This window comes from Cryptomeria japonica, chromosome 8 (genome assembly GCF_030272615.1).
Source record: "Cryptomeria japonica chromosome 8, Sugi_1.0, whole genome shotgun sequence".
In the NCBI taxonomy this organism is placed as follows: domain Eukaryota; kingdom Viridiplantae; phylum Streptophyta; class Pinopsida; order Cupressales; family Cupressaceae; genus Cryptomeria; species Cryptomeria japonica.
The window spans coordinates 414354608-414373556 of record NC_081412.1 but is presented as its reverse complement, the minus strand read 5'-3'; the positions used below and the strand labels follow the sequence as shown (position 1 = coordinate 414373556).

The 18949-nt window shown below is 36.6% G+C and overlaps 1 protein-coding gene across 9 annotated transcripts in view; it reads right to left on the bottom strand.

Annotated features, from left to right (window-relative positions):
* The window catches only part of LOC131028555 (nodulin homeobox), a 184613-nt gene that overhangs the window by 28465 nt on the left and 137199 nt on the right, over positions 1–18949 (bottom strand). For 8 of the 9 annotated variants that reach the window (XM_057958853.2, XM_057958855.2, XM_057958851.2 and 5 more), the window contains 10 exons: positions 18803–18934; positions 18527–18622; positions 18257–18418; positions 17820–18147; positions 17550–17675; positions 17362–17428; positions 9987–10041; positions 9709–9780; positions 8830–9573; positions 8624–8658 (listed from right to left, as the gene is read on the bottom strand). In XM_057958853.2, coding sequence (XP_057814836.2) covers positions 8624–8658; positions 8830–9573; positions 9709–9780; positions 9987–10041; positions 17362–17428; positions 17550–17675; positions 17820–18147; positions 18257–18418; positions 18527–18622; positions 18803–18934 — 1817 coding nt within the window. The remainder of the gene's footprint in view (positions 1–8623; positions 8659–8829; positions 9574–9708; positions 9781–9986; positions 10042–17361; positions 17429–17549; positions 17676–17819; positions 18148–18256; positions 18419–18526; positions 18623–18802; positions 18935–18949) is intronic. The other variant, XM_057958850.2, reaches the window with a different exon arrangement.

Sequence of the window (18949 nt, the reverse complement as noted above, 5' to 3'; positions counted from 1 at the left end):
AACCATAAATAAGCATGGCCTTGGACTCCACTTGATGACAACCCTACAAAAACATTAAATGCGCCCTTATAGCTCCATGAATGAAAGTAGACAAGTCACAAGAGTTGGTGGAACATTAAGAGCCTTGAGTGTTGATCACATCATTTGGAAGTGTCGCAAGTCGTCCGAAATCGGATATTCGGCCTTGTTGCAATGCAAGAGGAGATGAGAACCCCGGAGTTTTGGGATTCCGAGTTCAAGAATGAAAGGTTTGGAATTGAGAATTATGGGATTCCAGGTTCAAGAAGGAAAAGGCTTGGAACCTGGAAATTCTGGGATTTGGAATTCCAGGTTCAAGAAGGAAAAGACTTGTAAACTGGAGATTTCGAGATTCTGGGATTCCGAGTTCATGAAGGAAAAGGCTTGGAAACTGGGAATTTCAGGATTTTGGGTTCAAGAAAGAAAATGCTTGGAAACTAGGGGTTTTGGGTTCAAGGAGGAAAAGGCTTGGAAACTCACCTCCTGAAAAGACAACACTTAACATTTCATGATTCCATTGGTTTTGTCCTTGATCAACTAGGGCAACACTAGTCCATGGAATATATCTCAGATTGGTTCTCACTGATGAACCAAGGATGTCATATAATGACAACAAAAACATTATCCTCAAATGGTCTGTTGATTTGGATGGTATAGATCTTTAGTCCTTACTGTGATGGGGCAGTGTAGGAGCAACCTCATCGATGATGAGATCTATGATTTGTTGCGGCAGGCAATGGAGGAGTGGGGTAGATTAAAAATTCACATTGGATGACATTTAGGAGGATGAGGAGGTTGAGGACGATGAGGAGTCATTGCCAATGTCAACAACATCTATGTGCAAGGTGTAAGTCGAGCCACAACCTCTCATGTTGAGCAAGGTGGCGTAGCCATAGCGAACTCGTAGGACTAGAGCTACCTCTCGCCTAGTTTTTACTAGAGCTAGGAAGAGGAAGATGTAAAATGTTTTGATGTAGGATTTACTTTTAGTTTTACAAAGAGAATTTGATATTTTCATTTTGTTTCAGCCTATCAAACATTAGCATTCCACATGAAGATGGCATTTTGTGCCCAATTCGCAATTAAATCAATCAAATACAACTAGACTCAACTTGTTTCTTTTGTCTTCGGACACGTAGTGTCACGGTTAAAACACTTCGTCAATGAAGCGGCCACCAAGATTCAAATCCCTGTTGGGCCCCTATGCTCACAAGTCGTGTGCCTTCATTGGGCCATTGGGTTCACGGGTTCAATCAAGTAAGTGTGGGGATGAGGTCCCTCGTTTGTGGCCTAACCAGTTCATAGCTCTGGGTCAAAAGCGTTTCACATGGAGTCAAAGGCGTGTCGTGCCAGCATCACCAGTCACGTAAAAAAGTTTACCAAGTATAGTTATATAAAAAAAACTTGTTTCTTCTATGTACTCATTTATTAACTCATTGGATGCATCTTCTAATTGAATTTTGCAAAAAAATGTATTTCTAATAAAATTTAAACATTTTTATAAGTTGTCAAGTTTTTGTCGAGTTGAATTTCTGACCCTTGCCGAGTCCAAGTTTTTCAACTTTGGTACAAACAATATTGTCAAGAAGTTATAACTGTGGTACCATGCTCTTCTTTGGGTTTTAATACCAACCATGTTGCTCTGCAATGCTACATGAACTCCATCAAGGCCTTTAGGTGTGTTTCTTGATCACCACAGATTCACAGATGATCCAAGAAGGTTTTAAAGTTGCACAAAGGCATCCTATCAAAGATCTATAGGATGATTCTTTCAAAGGTAGCTAAAGTACTACAAAGTTCAAATGGTATCCAATTATAAGAAAATTCTTTCTTCCATGTTGGTTGAAAATTTTGTACACCTGGGGAATGTGCAAAATTGTGGTTTCAGCCATAGTGAGTATGATACTCTCATAATTTAGGGAAGGCTCCCCCTATCTACAAACTAAACTAATCTAATATGGGTGAGACAACAGTCTTTCTTCTTCTTTCAAGAAAAACTATACTCTTTTCCCTTCACAGAAAAGTAATAGCAATTGGAAATAGATAACAGCAAATACAAAAATGAGACTTTTTTGTAGGATTTTTGGAACATAAAGGGAAGCAAAGTTTCCATGAAAGCACAAAGACCTTTGTCACTTCCCCGGGACAAGAAAACGGAAATGAAAGCACAAATTCTTCAGCACTTCTATTGTCCTATCAACCTTCTTAAAATGATAACAATGTACAACACAAGCAGCTCAAAGTCTATCTATATGATGCACTTCACCTTACATGCACAAGTCTTAAAAACAAAAGCAACACAAAGTCTACAAGTTATCTCCTTACTTGAGCTTTCTACACTAGCTTCAAATATGATAAACAGCTCAAAGTCTACAAGACCAAGTCTGAAAATCAAACCTATAACTCCAAATGCAATTAGCAACTCAAAGTCTGCAAGATTGAATTTAAATCGCTTTTGAACAATAGAATAAAAATCACAATCAACTCCAGAAAATATCGTCACATAACAACTTGAATTGGCACAAAGTCTCAACACAACTTGCCTCTTTTATTGAAAGCAATTTGATTTACATCTAAGCTCAAAGTCTTAGAGTGCATATACAAACTGGCAAAATTTTGTTGCATTGCCAAAAGATATCAATTACAATAGACCCCTCAAATATTTATAGGAGAGGAACCTTGAGAAAAAGGTGGGAGGATCCTAACTAACTTGAGAAATTCTCTCAACCGCCATGACTTATTCCAACTACAGTCCTAATCTAACTCAGCTTGTAGTTGTCTTACATGTAATTACATTTTACAAAAATGCAAGTGACACTTGCAATTACAAATTTGACATTATATGTAATTTGTCAAAACAAAATTACAAATGCATAATTAATCTAAGTGTCCAAAGACACAACTCCAACTGCATCATCCTCTGTTTTGAAGATCTTCAAGTTGTTGCAAGATGCTAGAACTTGAAGTATTATGGATTGGTGAAGACATCTCAAACCGGAACAGGAATTTGCATCCTTAATGATCTTTGTGTCCTTGGCCAACGAACTTCAATCTTTCACATGCTTGTGGTAGTACCATTTCTTCAAGAGGGAAAGGGCTGCCTTCCTCTTTTCATGTTATGACCATCTCTATCTTGAAAGCATTCTATAATTTGCATCCATGAATTGTTGTTATATCTCTTCTTATTTTTTTATTCACTGATGAAGAACCCATATCACCTTATTTAAGATGATATTGTTATAAAACAATGCCCATGCCTTGATTTGTTGGTTTGATAGATCGTGTGTGCAAACAGGACTAACAAGGGAAGGAATAAATTGATGCAAAAATGGGCTCACAAGTGAATTTAGGGTTTTGAGGACTGCATTACAGGCATGGTAAAACAAGTGCATTGACTTGCAAATATGGAGAACAAACATGCAACTTCATATGTGTAATGGGTAACTACATGTTTGAACTTGTAATTGGACCCTAGAGACTCATTTTCAAGTGTTTTTTAGTGCATTTTGGACCAATTTCAGGTTCTAGAAGGCTGACTGCAAATGCAATGAAGGGAAAAACTTAACTTGTAATCAGATTTATAAAACCCGAAATCAAATGAATGAGTCTCATGGCAATTCTTCAACATTTGTAAATTTTGTAAAAAGAAGATTAACTCTTTTTACCAAAGGGGAAGATCAATGATACCAACATGTTGCATTCCTTGTTGCAAAAAAAACGGCTTAAAAGAGAAGTATATTTGACTTCAAATGCTCATCAATGGAGGAAAAATGCAAAACGTGTTGCAAATGTGGCAACAATGGCAGAATATGGGCACCCAAAATGTGGAGCTTACACAGCAAAAAACGGAGCCAAAAATCCCCACATTTATGCACGTGTTTTCCAAAACCGTTGAATCCCAAAAACGTGGCACCAACCATCGAACTCCAGCAGCGTAGCAAGAATGTGGGATGCATTCAAGGGAATAATGCCACAAAAATCAGATTTGTGGGAGCAAAAATGCAGGTCGGGTTCTTCCTTTCAAACTACAAACAAATGTGCCCTCCAAAGATGCAATCGAGTTTTTAAAACCCCTTAACAAATTTTAAATTGCATTACTTTTCCTTCACTTGAGCAATTTCGGGTTTCTAGGGAATAAAAGCATAAAAATAAAGAACAAATCGACTTGCAATGGGGAAATAAAACCCCCATTACAACTAAAACAAATAAAAACATAAAAACTTGTAATACGGAAATAAAATCCCCATTACAACTAAAAGACATAAAAACATAAAAGACTTTAAAAACTTAAAAAGACTTGTAATAGGGAAATAAAATCCCTATTACAATTAAAAAGCACAAAGTATGAACTTTTATGAGAACTTACAAGTTCTATTAAACTTGTATTTTTAATTTAACTTGTAATTTGTCTAAAAAGTTCCTACAAACAACTTAAAAGACAAAAAGGGAAAAGGGAAAATAAAAAGCAAGTTACAAGTTACAAGTCTTTTAAAAAGTTCACTTGTAAATGCTAGAATAAAAACCCCTACAACACTAAAACCTAGCTTGCTAGTTCAGGTTCGGGCACCAGTTCGGGTTCGAAGAACCGATACGGCAATTGAAAAGGGGTTTGGGTTCGTTTGGGTTCGTTAGTACAAAAAAATGTAAATTATATATATATATATATATATATATATATATATATATATATATATATATATATATATATATATATATATATATATATATATATATATATATATATATATATATATATATATATATTTGTGCAGCCTATAAGCATGAATTAAGATTAGCATGTCACATAGCATCATATAAACAACAAAACAAACATAAACTTGTAATCATACCATAATAGCATCATATACATCAAGTTTAATATCAAAATGACAAAATATTCAAGTATCCCTATCTCAATAGTAGGTTTCAATTGGGTATATCTCATATCTTGCCCTACAGCTCGTGCTCAGAAACTAGGCTCCTTGTTTTAGAGAACAACAATTGCTCAGATTTTCTCTTGCTCTAGCCAAACATGTTCTGCAATCTTGTACTGATATCTCTCTCCAACACTGAACTAAACCATATAATGTTCCACTAGCATTATATTTTGTTGTTCCAGCAGCGAAACGCTTATTTGTAGGGATGTAAGCTTTCTCAGACAAATTTGACAGAAGGTTATTGGTTGTGTTCTCGAAAGCATCTCTACTTTTAGTAATATCCATCGTGTTCACCAAGAGAATTCTTTTAGTATCTAGTCTTGAAATGAAATTAGAATTGTGATAGTGCATGAAACAGTCATCCAACCATATTTTCCCACCTATGTCGTTGGGGCAAAGGTCATGAAGGGTTTCATTTGCTTCCACTGCACATTTTGAGCATCTATCTGCTGATATAGTTTTAGTGCACTGGAGCAAACCGTAGACCTTACTAGGAGATTGGCCATGGGAAGAAGTGTTAAATCTTGAATTTTTAGGTGCATTAAGATACAGATCGTTCATAACTACGTTTAAGTTTGTGGAATAGGTGTTGCCATTGGTGAAAGTTGAGGAATTATCGCATGTGTGCCATGCGTAGATACACATGACTGATGGAAACTTTTGTACAAACAACAAAAAGATGACGAACCACCTAGGCAGAATTGAAAAAAAAAAAATTGGCATAAGAAATCACTTTTTGGGCCGCTTCAACACCCGGGTTCACTTTGGGTTCTCTATGATTCTCTTTGGTTCGACCTGGGTTTGCCCGAGTTCAACCCAAGACGAACCACCTCTGGGTTTTAAGAACCATGGTCGAACCCAGTCGAACGAGGCCCAGAACCACGAACCAGTTCGAACCAAAAGCCAAACCAGGGGGGTCTAGAGGAGAACCTGATAACTCAGACTAACACATAAAGGAAACTCTAAACTTGCAAAGGAAAGAAAATTTTCCACTTGCAGTTCAGAGAATAAAACCCGATTTTGAAGGAAAAACATAACAAACGAACTCGAAATGCGATGAAATTTGAAACGCGGATTGAGGATGAGCCGAAGATCAGTCCAGCTCAACAAGAAGAAAAAAAATTGCCTTGGGAAGCATGCCTTGAAGACAAAAATGATGCATTTTAAGAAAAAATTTGCAAGGGTTGTTATATTTTTGAAACTTCAAAAATGCGGACAACATTCTACTAGGAAACTAATCTCAAATGCTCTTCTTTTGTTACGCTTGTCTAGTTGTATCCAAAAAAGCTATCCATGAAAGAGTAAATATTGTGCCTAATTACTTCTCTAAGATTGGAATTTGTGACTACAAAAGGAAATGGATCTTTAATGTAACTACATTCAAACTTCTAAAATCTACAAAAAACTTTATCTATTATAAATCCTTAGAGGAAATAAATATGGTAGAGAATCAATCACATCTCCACTCAAAAAAATAATCCCCACTTTGAGCATTTTGTTGAGTTCTTCATGGAATTTGGCCACAAAAATCTGGTTCAACTTGTATGGTCTTCTTTCCTCTAGTTCAATCCACAATATCAAGAGAATTTTGTGAACACAATTCCAATGGTACTCATTTTAAGTATTTGTATCTCCATGCAAAGATGTCCTTTTAATGAGTGAATATTATGAATGCTGCTACATTTGGCACTAGCTTCCAACCCTAGGCAACCATTATCATTTCCAGGCAGATTAACAACACTAATCCCAGCACTATTTTCATTCTAAACTACATCAAATTGAAGCATATTATAAGTAGGACATCATTAACATATATAGATTTCCAACCAGCATATAATCTCGAGATTACAGATCATCACACATGACCCCATTAATGGATTTTCTTTGCAGCCCAACTGCTTCCAAATATAACTACCATACATGGAATTAAGAAAATATGAATACAAATAGGACTATCATTTCAAGCCAAGCAACAGGCATATAAATTGGCATCATTTCATGATAATTAGACATAACATTGGTCATCCATTCAATTGATTTAGGTTGACAAGGCCCAAGGCCCTTGACAGAATAAAACAAAGGGAGCCACATCAGGTTATAATCAAGGAGGACATAACTTCTTAAAGTTAGACACCAAAGAAATAAACATAAATAACCATAATCACATCCATGTTGTCATAATCCACACTCATATGATCATAATAAAAAGAGATCATCAAAGGGTTCCACACTGATGCTATGGAGCTTATCCTTAAATTAAAATGACTTGCATAAAGATCATGAGCCATAACAATTTTTCTATCACTCTCACAAGCAACCCATATTCTCACCACCTCACACCCCTTACAAATTCCTTAGCTATTTCCTAAGAGATGATCTCTAGGGCTAGCATTATGCCTATCATGCCACTCATCCATTGTTTGTGCAGAACTCACTCCAAATACATAATTAATCATAAATGATAAACCAAAATTCAAGTATGCACTAACAGAGGGAGGATATAGCAGCAATGGAGAGCTGTATAGTTTTGCATCCATTGTCAAGTCATTTTTCCATCTTAACATGATAAAAAATGCAATGCACCAGGTTCATCATCCCCAAATATAGTAAATGTGTGCATACTTGACCTGTCTGTAAGTGATTAAAATACAAGGTTGCACCAGTACGGGGGCACTTGGAGACTTTGGAGACTGGTGCTCGTACTAGTATGGCTATTTTTTCAAAATAGGAGACGTGGGTACTTCGAGACGCCAATTTCTTTTAAATATAATTTAATAATTTATAGAAATTCTGAAAATATAATGACATTGAAGTTTGAACATTAAATATAATATAATAATTTAGTAATGGCTGTTGCAACATTTTAAGAAATCCTTGTGACATGCATTTGTTTTGAGCATTGTTTTTTTTCGTTTGTACTACAATTTGATTATTTTGTTGCCTATGTTATGTTTTTTTTACATTTTAAGATTGCCTTTTTTTTTGTTTGGCTTGGAGACGGTGGGAGACGGGCGGATACTGTAGCGGGAAGTCTCCTCTCTATGGAGACGTTTCCGGTGCAGGATACGCGTCCAAGTCTCCAGTACAAGTACCCAGAGGCTGGGTACGAGTACCCATGCAACCTTGTTAAAATACATTAAAAGATGTTCTTATGTAATTTCAGGTTCCATTGACTAGTGGTTTGATAATGACGAACATAGATGATGAATTTTAATACTTTTTATGTACACATGTTAAAAAAATAGACAGAATATACTTGCAAATTGCACTGCATACTTGTACATGCTTAGGTATCATCACGTGAAGTATTTTCCATACATTAAAGGAGTTTCCTGGATGATCTCCTATAATGATATATCTCTACAAATCCAACCATACAAGAGATATGAAATAGAGTCTCAGAAAGGCATCAGAGGAGTCTCATTAGAAATGACAACAAATGGTGGCAACTGTGCATGACCTCGTTACATCACTGTCTAATTCAATTATAAATTGAAGGCCATAGATAAGATGTGACTGTATCAATTATGTGTGTGTATTAATATTGGCACATACAGTAGAAATGCTAAAAGGAAAAAATGCAAAGAAAAATTATCAGCCCTGTAGCCATATGACATTAAGAGCAATTTGAAATGTAAATTAGTCTGGTAATAAGAATGTTAACTTACCACTTCCTAAGCTGGCGAATCTTGAATTCTGGACCCTGGGAAACATTTATTCAAACTATAATCAGGATACAATTGCATCCATAGAAGAAGCTAAGAATGAAAATAGATAATAATGAAAGTTGCAAGATATAAATCCTACAAGGATTTCAATTTTTCATTAGTTAGCAAACACAGAAGATTGAAATGTTGTTGGTGAGAAAGTTTACTATTTTCTTAAGTTCTTCTGTCCAAGACTGCAATGCCTCCCGATTTTTCTGCAGATCTGGATCAGCACGGAGAGCTTCCTCAATTATTGCTATTTGTCTATCATTCATAATACGCCATGGCTTTTTCCTGGTGCGCCTATTCTCAACTCTGTTTGAATCATTACCTAATTGCTTTCCATTAATAGGATATCGAATCTCTTTACTTGTTTGTCTGTCTACTTCAGCAGTGCCATGAATGTCATCATTTACAATATATTTGTCATTTGTGATACACCAAGTTCTTTTTCTAGGTCGTTTGATGTTTGTTCTCTTTGTATCAATATCCTCAATATCTTGCACAACAGCTCCTACTCCTATTTCTTCCTTGTCCCAATCTGCAAGATTCTGATCTTCACTATTTATGTTGTTTGATATTTCATCATCATCTATCTCATATTCTGTATCCATAAAATCATTTTTCTGAATGCTATCACCATGAATAGTCTGTTTTTCCAAATTGATCCTGGCATTATTTGCAATACCCACCTTCCCATTTCTTTCTGTGCGTGCAACACACCACATACTAGACACAAATTTATCACTGAAACCCTTTGACTCATTGCCTTCCAGAGAGTCCACCACCGCAGAGATCTTTTCCACATCATCTGTATACTCTTTTTCTTCAGTTAATCTACCAAGACATAAACCAATATTTTCCTGGATTATGGTTGGTTCTTGTTTTCTCCTGCCTGGCGTGCAAGCTGCCTAATGAAGTCCAATTTTATCAGGTTACAGTTGCATGCAAAAAATAACATAACATGGAGTAATCTTTAAAACTCTCTACATCACCCTAGGTAAATGAAACCTTATTGATAGATGAACCCAAACACCTTTACTTACTGAAATTCCATCTTGAATTTGCTCCTCACCAAATTTAGGATAGATAATATTCTTGCTACAGTAATGAGGCTCCTAATGTATCCAAAAAAACAATTATGCATTTAATCTTAATATCCAAACTATAAATCATGGTTGCTATAAAATGATTATACGACTCTTCAGAATTGTCTAACTTACACAAATTGAAGTGGAGATATCACAAGACAAAAATATTTAACTAACTAAGCCAGAGCATTTCTCTATGTCCATAGAGATGATTCAAATGAATGAGTTCTGACCTGAGGAATTGATTGTTCCGGACAGATTGTGGTATGCAATTGTTCAAGAAACTCACTGCACACATAATTAACCACTAACAATGATCACTGATAGTTGACTATAATAATACAATATCTATAACTTGAGAATATTATTATTCCATTTGGATTAAGATATAAAAGCACCATCAATTCAAAACATTGCTTACAAACACCAGTAACCAAGGTCAGAGGTTAGGATTTATACAAGATTTAAAGTAGCTTACTACTGACTAGGATATGATGTGAAATACATCTCAACATCATTTCATCAAACATCGATGTTGCTGCTAAAATGCAAAAGATGGCATTCCCATCAAAAATCTGTTTATACTCAAACCAAGAACATCCTGCAAGGCCTCTCTCAGTTTGAATAGGTTTCTAAAGTGAACCTATCAAGTTTCATCAGGAAAATATGCTCTTTGACAGTTGGTCTCAACTCTCAAAATCCTCAAACTCTTTACAGCATGGCAACTTAACAAATATTAATTGACTGGGTAATTCATTTTCAGAACCTGGTGAATCTTAATACTAGTTCATAGCGAGCATTTTTATCTGTCTTTTGGCTGCCACATTGATAGTTCCTTAAACTTGTACACATTTTGTAATTATAGAAAGAAAGAAATTATATTCATGTTCATTAATTAGCAAGAACAGTCAAAGGAACTGGAATCTATGTCACGTACAATAGGAAAGAACCAGGGAAAAGGGGGCCCTACACTCAAAGCACATACAATAAAGCAATAAAAGTGACAAATGAGTAACAACCGAACTAAGATGCGTACAACTATAAATAGAAGCACAAGGGAAAGATCCTGCAAAGTGGTGAAAGCAGATGAAGACCACTGAGGCAGGGAACCAACAACCTCAAGTACCAGCATTTGAGATGCATTGGAAGAGCCAATAATATTCTTACTAAGCACTATAGGAATACCAATGCAAAGTCAACGAATGCTTGTCAAGGAAAGTCCAGGGATAAAGGGAGCCAGGCCTTCACGATTGTAGGAGGCAGCCAACTCCACATAGAATCTCTCCTACCACTCAAAGCCAAAGAACTGTTGGTGGCAGAGAAGAAACCACTAAATGTGAGCTTGCCCCAAGATCAATACCATGAAAGAGGGGTGTTAGAGGGGACCCAAATGTTGACTAGAGATAGAACCATGACAATTAGAATGAGAATTGGTGTGTCAATGAGTCTTAGACATAGTAGATCACAGGGATGAGCAATGTCTCACAAATCTAACTTCATCTGTACATGAATCGATAGTATCCAAAGGGCCTCCAAAATTTGTGATGGGATGAAAAGGCGTGATCATTCTAGTAGATCTCGGACCACCACAAAGACATCTATGGCTAAAAGTGACGACCTCACAAAGAAACATGGCCAAGCATGTTTGATTATAGTAGCAGAAGAAAGTGGATAGAGAACCACTAGCATCTTTGTATATAAAGTGGCATCTCCCATAAATTTCATAGTAGACCAGTTGCTACAAAATGAAATGCTCTCCAAACTCAACCTACTAGAGAGAACAAAGACAGTAAACCCTTTCACTCTGTAAAAATGGTGGTCTGTCTCAACATGAAGCTGATGGCAGCACGCCCACTACTGGCCAAGGGGAATCCAAAAACCATGACACCAATGAAACTGAAGATAGTTGGGTAAACATGTATTAGATTGTGTTTGGATCCTATCTTATGTTGTCCTCAACCTCTGATTGATCCTTTTCAATTTACTTGCTGGATCTGTTCATTGATCTGTTGGACGCGCTTCAGATATGAACTCTTATAGAGAGATATATACATCTTCCAGAATCATAAGGAGCTGCACTGTTTTGAGCCCTTGATTTTTATAGGGTTGAGGTAGGAGGCTTCTATTTCAAGCCACCAATATGTGATGAAATAAATGGGAGAAACAGTAGGAAACTGCTGATGAGAAAAACACAACACCAAAAAATTAAAACTCATTTAATAAAATTATATTAGGATTAGCACTTAAGATGGTAAATCCACAAAAAAAACACAATTAATTATTAAACCTTATTTACAATAACAGAGCATGATAACAAGAGTTTGTCTTTACAGATTAGGGTATACTCGCAAAAAAATGAACTCCAAAATTATCCTTTATTAGGTTGTAAATGTCAGACAAACAAATTAAATGCTCATAATATGTTCAGCTCTCTGTCATCAAAATCAGCAATAGAACAAGAGCACAACTCTAATAGCTCCAACAAAGATGCCTGAAGAAGATATTCATCATCCTTGGGATCAAAAACAATCACGGACATTGAAAACATCCAATGCCTAGTACTTCAGGATCCACTCCCAAATCTTTTATTTGCAGTTTTGAGTACTATTCTTTATAGCAAAAAACATGACAAAGTTAAAATGCACAGAGACTAGATCCTGATGAAGCTGAAATTACATCATTTTTTCAAGCAGAAGCACACATAAAGAAGAAAAAAGAAACAAATGAATCCAAACTTGCTACAAATTGCTCTCCTTGCTCTCAAAAGAAAAAGTGTACCTACCCATTGCTGTCCCTGCTTTTAAAACAACAACCAATGCCTTAGAATATGATAAAAATTGTTCTTGCTACCTGTTGTGAGGTATTCACACATCGCCCCATTGCAAATGGGGACCCCCACTTTTTTGCCTTCTAGGGTCAATCCTCTTAGCTTAGTTGTTGGTCAGCCTTAGAGTTGCTATTAATCTTTGCATTGAAGGGATAGAGTCCCTCAAGTAGAAAGGGTTCATCAAGTCAGGGTGGTCTCCGGAGGTTGGAGTAAAGACAGTCAGTTGTTAAGGCTTTTGAAATGGATGACCTGTATCTTGTTTGCAGGGTTATGATTGAAATGAGGAACTAAGAAAATCAAGTGAGTTGAGCATGCCTAGGTTTCTTGTGTTATCTAGTCATACTTCTTGTTGCAAGCACAAGCCTTGGTTGTTTGAATGGTGTCCTTGAATTTTTTTAATCTAATTCATGTCCTTGCCAAGGTCTTAGGGCGAGAAGTTCACTAAGGTGATGTACCTCATTAAGGGTCAAGAGCGAACTTTGTCTTTGAGTCCCGTCCTCCCGAAGGTCATAGAGCGAATTCACCTATCTTGTCCTTGTCCTTTGAAGGGACAGTGAGCAAGCTGCACTTTGAAGCCTTGTCCTTAGGAGGGTTGGTGAGTGAAATCTTTTACTTAATTCATGTACTTACCTTGGTCTTTCGGCGAAAAATTGTTATAGGTCATGTCCTTGGAAAGGACATTGGACGAATTTACCTACCTTGACCTTGTCCTTGGTGACCTTCCAGAGCAATCTGCTGATGGTCATTGAGTGAATTTGAATGTGTCTTTGCCTTGTCCTTCAAGGGTTTGAGAGCGAAATTTGAGTCTTGTCCTTGGGCCGTCCATGGAGCGAGCTGCACTTTAGGTCTTGTCCCTACTAAGGACATAGAGCGAAATCCTCCTTAAGGACATGGAGCAATCTGCATGCCTTGACTTTACTGCTAGTATAACAAACCTAAGAATGAGTCTGAAAGAGAACTTGGTTTACAATCATGCCTGTCTTTGTCATGGTCAAAGAGTGAATTTGGAGCTGTCCTTAGAAAGGTCAGCCAGCAAAGCAACTATAGGTCCTGTCCTCATCAAGGACAAAGAGCGAAATGTGCAATATAAGTCCTGTCCCTGCCAAGGACACACAGAGAAATGTGCAATATAAGTCCTGTTCCTGCCGAGGACACAGAGCGAAATGCATTGTGAGTCTTGTCCTTAGGCCAGTCCTTGAGCGAATTTTATCATATAGGTCCCGTCCTTGGAAAGGACAAGGAGCGAAATGCTTGTCTTAGTCTTGACCGCCCAAATGGCATGAAGAAAATTGATAAGAACAAAGGTCAGCCAGCAAATTGGTATAGGTCCTGTCCTTGAGAAGGTCACAGAGCGAATTGCTAATAGGTCTTGTCCTTAGGTTGAACAGAGAGCGAACCTCATATTGACCATGTCCTCATCAAGGTCCCAAAGTGAATTTTGTTTTTGAGTATTGTCCTTACCAAGGACATAGAGTGAAATTCTTATCACTTAAGCATGTACCTTGCCTCAACTTGGAATTAATCTTTTAGACCTTGTCCTTGGAGAGAACATGAAGCAAGTTTTGTTATAGGGCCTGTCCTTCCAAGGGACATAGAGGGAATTCCTTTATGAGTCCTGTCCTTAGAGAGGTCTTGGAGCGAAAATTGTCATATAGGGCCTGTCCTTCCAAAGGACGTGGAGCAAAATTGTTTCTTTGCCTTGTCCTTGCTGAGGGTCCAAAGTGAACTTGAATATGTATCTTGGAGAAGTCATAAAGCAAACTTTGTCTAGAATCGGGAGCATACCTTGCCAAGGTCTTGGAGCGAACAGCATTATAGGTCCTGTCCTTGGAAAGGACACAGAGAGAAATTATCTTATAGGTCTCGTCCTTGCTAGGAGCATGAAGCAAATCTTTTGATTTAGGGCCTGTCCTTGCAAGAGACCTAGAGCGAAATTCAATAAGGCAAGCATTTTGGGCACCTAAATTAATTCGAAATTCGAATTGGTAGAAGGGAGAGTATGATTTATCAAGTCAGCCAGCATCAAGAAAAACAATTTATATTTTGTTTACACTAAACCAAGTCAGCCTTGCATCCCAAAAGACACATCCCTACCCTAAGTCACATATATAAGAGAGGTTGAAAGATCATTTTTACATCAAATCAAAACTCAGTTCCTCTCTATCAGCGAAATTTAACAGCAGGTCAGCGAATTTCTTCAATTAGACAGCGAAAAGCATCAAACATTGGCAAATTTCAATCAGTACACAAAGTGAACTTCACTATTAATTGCAAGTCATTTGGAGAAGGCGAATTTATCATTGGAGCATCAGGTTGGAGCGAATTTGCCCAGTAAAGAGACCTATCAACCAGCAGATTTCATCATTAAGATATCCCAGATTTGCCCTAGGATATTAAGTTCACCTTCCACACAGCGAATTCACTGATTATTGTCAGTCCTTTGATCAGATTTAGTAAAAAATCACATGAAATCAGAATGAGAGATCAGGTCAAAATACAAGTATGAAAAGGTTATAAATCATGTGTGTTTGATACTTATTTGTTTATTTTGCAGAAAATGAAGAAAGAAATGAAGAGAATCGTGTTGGAAGAGGATCAAAACAAGTAAATGTCAACATCAAGATCAATCTGCAAGGAAGATACACTCAAGGGAACTTCATAAGACAAGCATAAGAAGGTGATTATACAAGGAGCACTCACTTAGACAAAGACTTGAACCACAACATCAACTCTCACAGCACCCTGAAGGCACGAACAGATCAAAGGAGTATTAAGGAGAAGACATACAATCATTCCAAGGCAAGCAACCAAAGATAGAAGAAAGACTTAGCTACATCAATACTTCCCATCACCACTACTTTAAGCGAGCTAGATAATGTTGAGTATCAAGAGATCTCTCAACATCCCTTCATGGTGACAAGTCAACTCTACAAGCGCAAGTTGAAGGGGCGTCCTAGTCATCATCCTAGTCACCACTCACCAATCAAGGAATGTCTACATCAGCATGTCTAGATACAATGTATTTGATTCCTCCATGATGGCACAAACTCCGAGGCACCTACCCCTAATATCTATTGGTCCACATTCGCTGAATGTAATTTTCTCATTGGCTAAGGAGAGTTTGTTGTAACAAACCCTAATTAGGGTTTTCACTGTAAAATCCTAGCCATTGATCTCAAATTGATCTGAGCCGTTGAATTGTATTGAGAGCACTATAAAAGCTCAAGGCTCTTCATTTGTAAAGGTTAATAGTGAGTAGTTAGTTAATAGTTGGAGAATAGCTCATAGTTAGGAGAGAATAGAATAGCAATTAGAATAGAAGTAGATTAGAAGAGGGAAGAATTGTTGGTATGACTTGTAAATGAGATACTCTTTTCATTGAAGTTATGGTGAAATTTGTTATTTCAACAAGCCTCATGGTTCTACTTCTCAATTTATTTTCATGCTGATTAGATTGAATGGAAGAAGTTGTTGAATGTATTCATGTGGAATCCATTTAGTCCATACCACTAGCCTCTTACTGATTGTGAGTGTGCCTTGTGTGGTCAACTAGAATAACATGAGCTTAACCTCAAATTGTCCTACACTCATTGTTTATGCATTAACTTGAAAGGTGATCAATGTTTGGCGGTATTAGTTCGAACATCTTTGAAACGTCCTTAGAAGATTGCATTGAGCTTGTGTCAAATTGTTCAAGCTGATGGTGAGACATAGCTTGGTAGGATTCCACCTAGTCATTCATCTATCTTTGCATTCTAGGACCTAGTATAGAATCTCTCAAACCCTACCCCTTTTGCCCATTTTTTATCTTCCAATTGAGTAGATAGGACCTAAGTTCCAGCGAATCAAGCATTCAGGCATTCGAATGTAAGTCCCCTTGTGATTCCAACATAATCACATCAAACCAACTAAGCTTATCCACACGTAGAGACCCTACATTCATGAACCTTGGAGTCTTTCTTGGATGAACCTTAAGCAAATCTTCAGCATCCAAGAGATTTTGTTCAAGAGAGGATAAGATACTTATGGTAATTTATTCTGTGTTCGCATGTACATAAAAAACACATCAACACTACCCTTGCAATCAAAAGTCTTTGCTGCCTCTCAAACTTAGAAAACAAGAATGAGAAATGAAATAAGAGACTCATTGTTTGTCTTTGATGTGCTTTCAAGGTTTGCTAAATTTTTCATTTGAGTGTGATTTTTTCCATTTTCTTATTTACTTTATTGTTCTTCTTGGTTCTTTTTATAAACTGTCATATTTACTTGGGCTTTGTAGGACCCACAATATCTGCGCCCAGGCCAGACCAGCCCCAGAAATAGAAGATTTGGGAGAGAATTTTCCTGTGCTGCAAATGTGAAATCATTGTCAAAGAGTTTCCAAGAAAAGAACAGTTTTCAAATAAGTACTAATTTTCAAAATGCAATTTCGTAGGGCAACACATAGGTGGATGTTTCCTACAGCAAATGATAGGTAAGCTTTTATAATTGTTTCAGTAAATAGATTCTTGCCCTTTAATAGTCATTAAGAATGTTTGATTTCATTTTGTTGTTCCATGTGTCTGTCAGTAAAAATTTTCCATGAATAACACAACCTGGATTTATCTAAATAAATAAAGACATTAAAATACATCAGAAGGAAGAATAATTTAACCAAAACTTACAGTATCAAAATGTCACAGTGTAAAAGATGAACACACATTACAACAGTTAAACGTAAAATAAGCTTTCCCTTCCATGGCATGAAATTAAAAAGTTAACCATATCTCGGGTCAAGTTACCTAAGAACTTGCAAATCTTCCAAATGTAAATTAGGGATTAATAGCATTGCATGGTCCCGCAAGGTGCCTACATATTTACCCTAAAAATTAGTATAATGCTTTGAAATCTTACAATGAAATAAAAAACATCATGAATAGTAATAAGGCATCTGATTTGAAAATAGAATTGAAGCACATAAAGAATTTACAGAGATTTTTGCATATTTGAACAGTTGTCTGTGCTTCGGAGCCACAAAAATATTCACTAGATTGATTAAGATGCTGCATAGCCAAGCAATCAAGAAACCTATTGAAGAATTGATTTTTCATTTCTGCTGCACGGGAGCAAAACAAAAAGCAAATATCAGCATTGTTACAATATATTCAAAAGTGTAGAAAATAAAATAAAATGATCCTTTCCAAGTAAAGATATTAACAAAGTCATTAAGAGCGTTAATGGATAAACATATGGATACAACCTTTACAAACGCCTGGCACATAACAATGTAGATTTGCAAGTATGTTCACCAATGATGTTGTCTTTTGTTGAGCGTGAGCAGCAGGAGGGATGCAATTCAATCTCAAAACACACCCACTGATTGCCCTATTTGGTTGTGCTGCCTGAGGTACTGAAGTTGAAAGAGAACAGGGCCCTACACTTGTGGATGATACAATAACTGCCCCAGCAGCATGGAAAGGATCATACATAAGAAAAGCATCTTCCTCTGATTCTGGCAAGTTTATCCCACACCAACACGACAAAAACTCTTCTGGAGGTAATGCCAATACTTGAAGTAGGTCTCCAGTCTGACAACAGTCCACGCTGGAAAAATTAAAAGAATAAATATAATGTTATGTGATTTAGACTGATTTACTTTTATTTAAACATGATGATGGATGGCAAGAAATCACTTACAATATTATTAATGATCAAAGAGCGGAAGTTTGTGTCATTTGACAAATTATCAACAAGTCGCATTGAATTCAGGAGAATGTAACCCTTAGGGCTATCATTGTCTGTATAAACCTCAGGTGGTTTTGGTTCTTTTTGCAAGGTAATTTTTAACAAATCAAGGACCTGAGACAACCGTTCAAAATTTGATAAATATTAAGGAAAGAACTTTAAAACAGGGCATAGCATATAAGTTTGTGTAATAATTCTAAAAAGAAATTTCAAGTATCCAACCTCAGACACCACTGAGACTGCCAAGTGCATACTCCTTGGAGAATTAGCAACCTTATCCAAATATGAGCAATTTTCTGACTCACACAGTTGGAGCAACTGCAAGAAATGAAAACTGCTAATCAATAGACAATCTAAATATATCATGGTTCACTAACAGTTAGTTGAAATTAACAAAACAAACTATGATGAAAGAAATTATGGCATGTTAATTAAAAGAATTCATCAAAATATTAGTATCATTTTTGCAACGTTGCAATTTGAAATTTAAATACGCACCATTGATAGAACTTTGGATTTTAAACGAGAAACTGAAGCAACAACATACTTTGCATCTGTAAAATTCAATGGTACTTTCAATTTCAGTACTGATACCGCTAAGGAAAGTACACCACCATTCTCACAGAGTTCCTGAACAATTAAAAT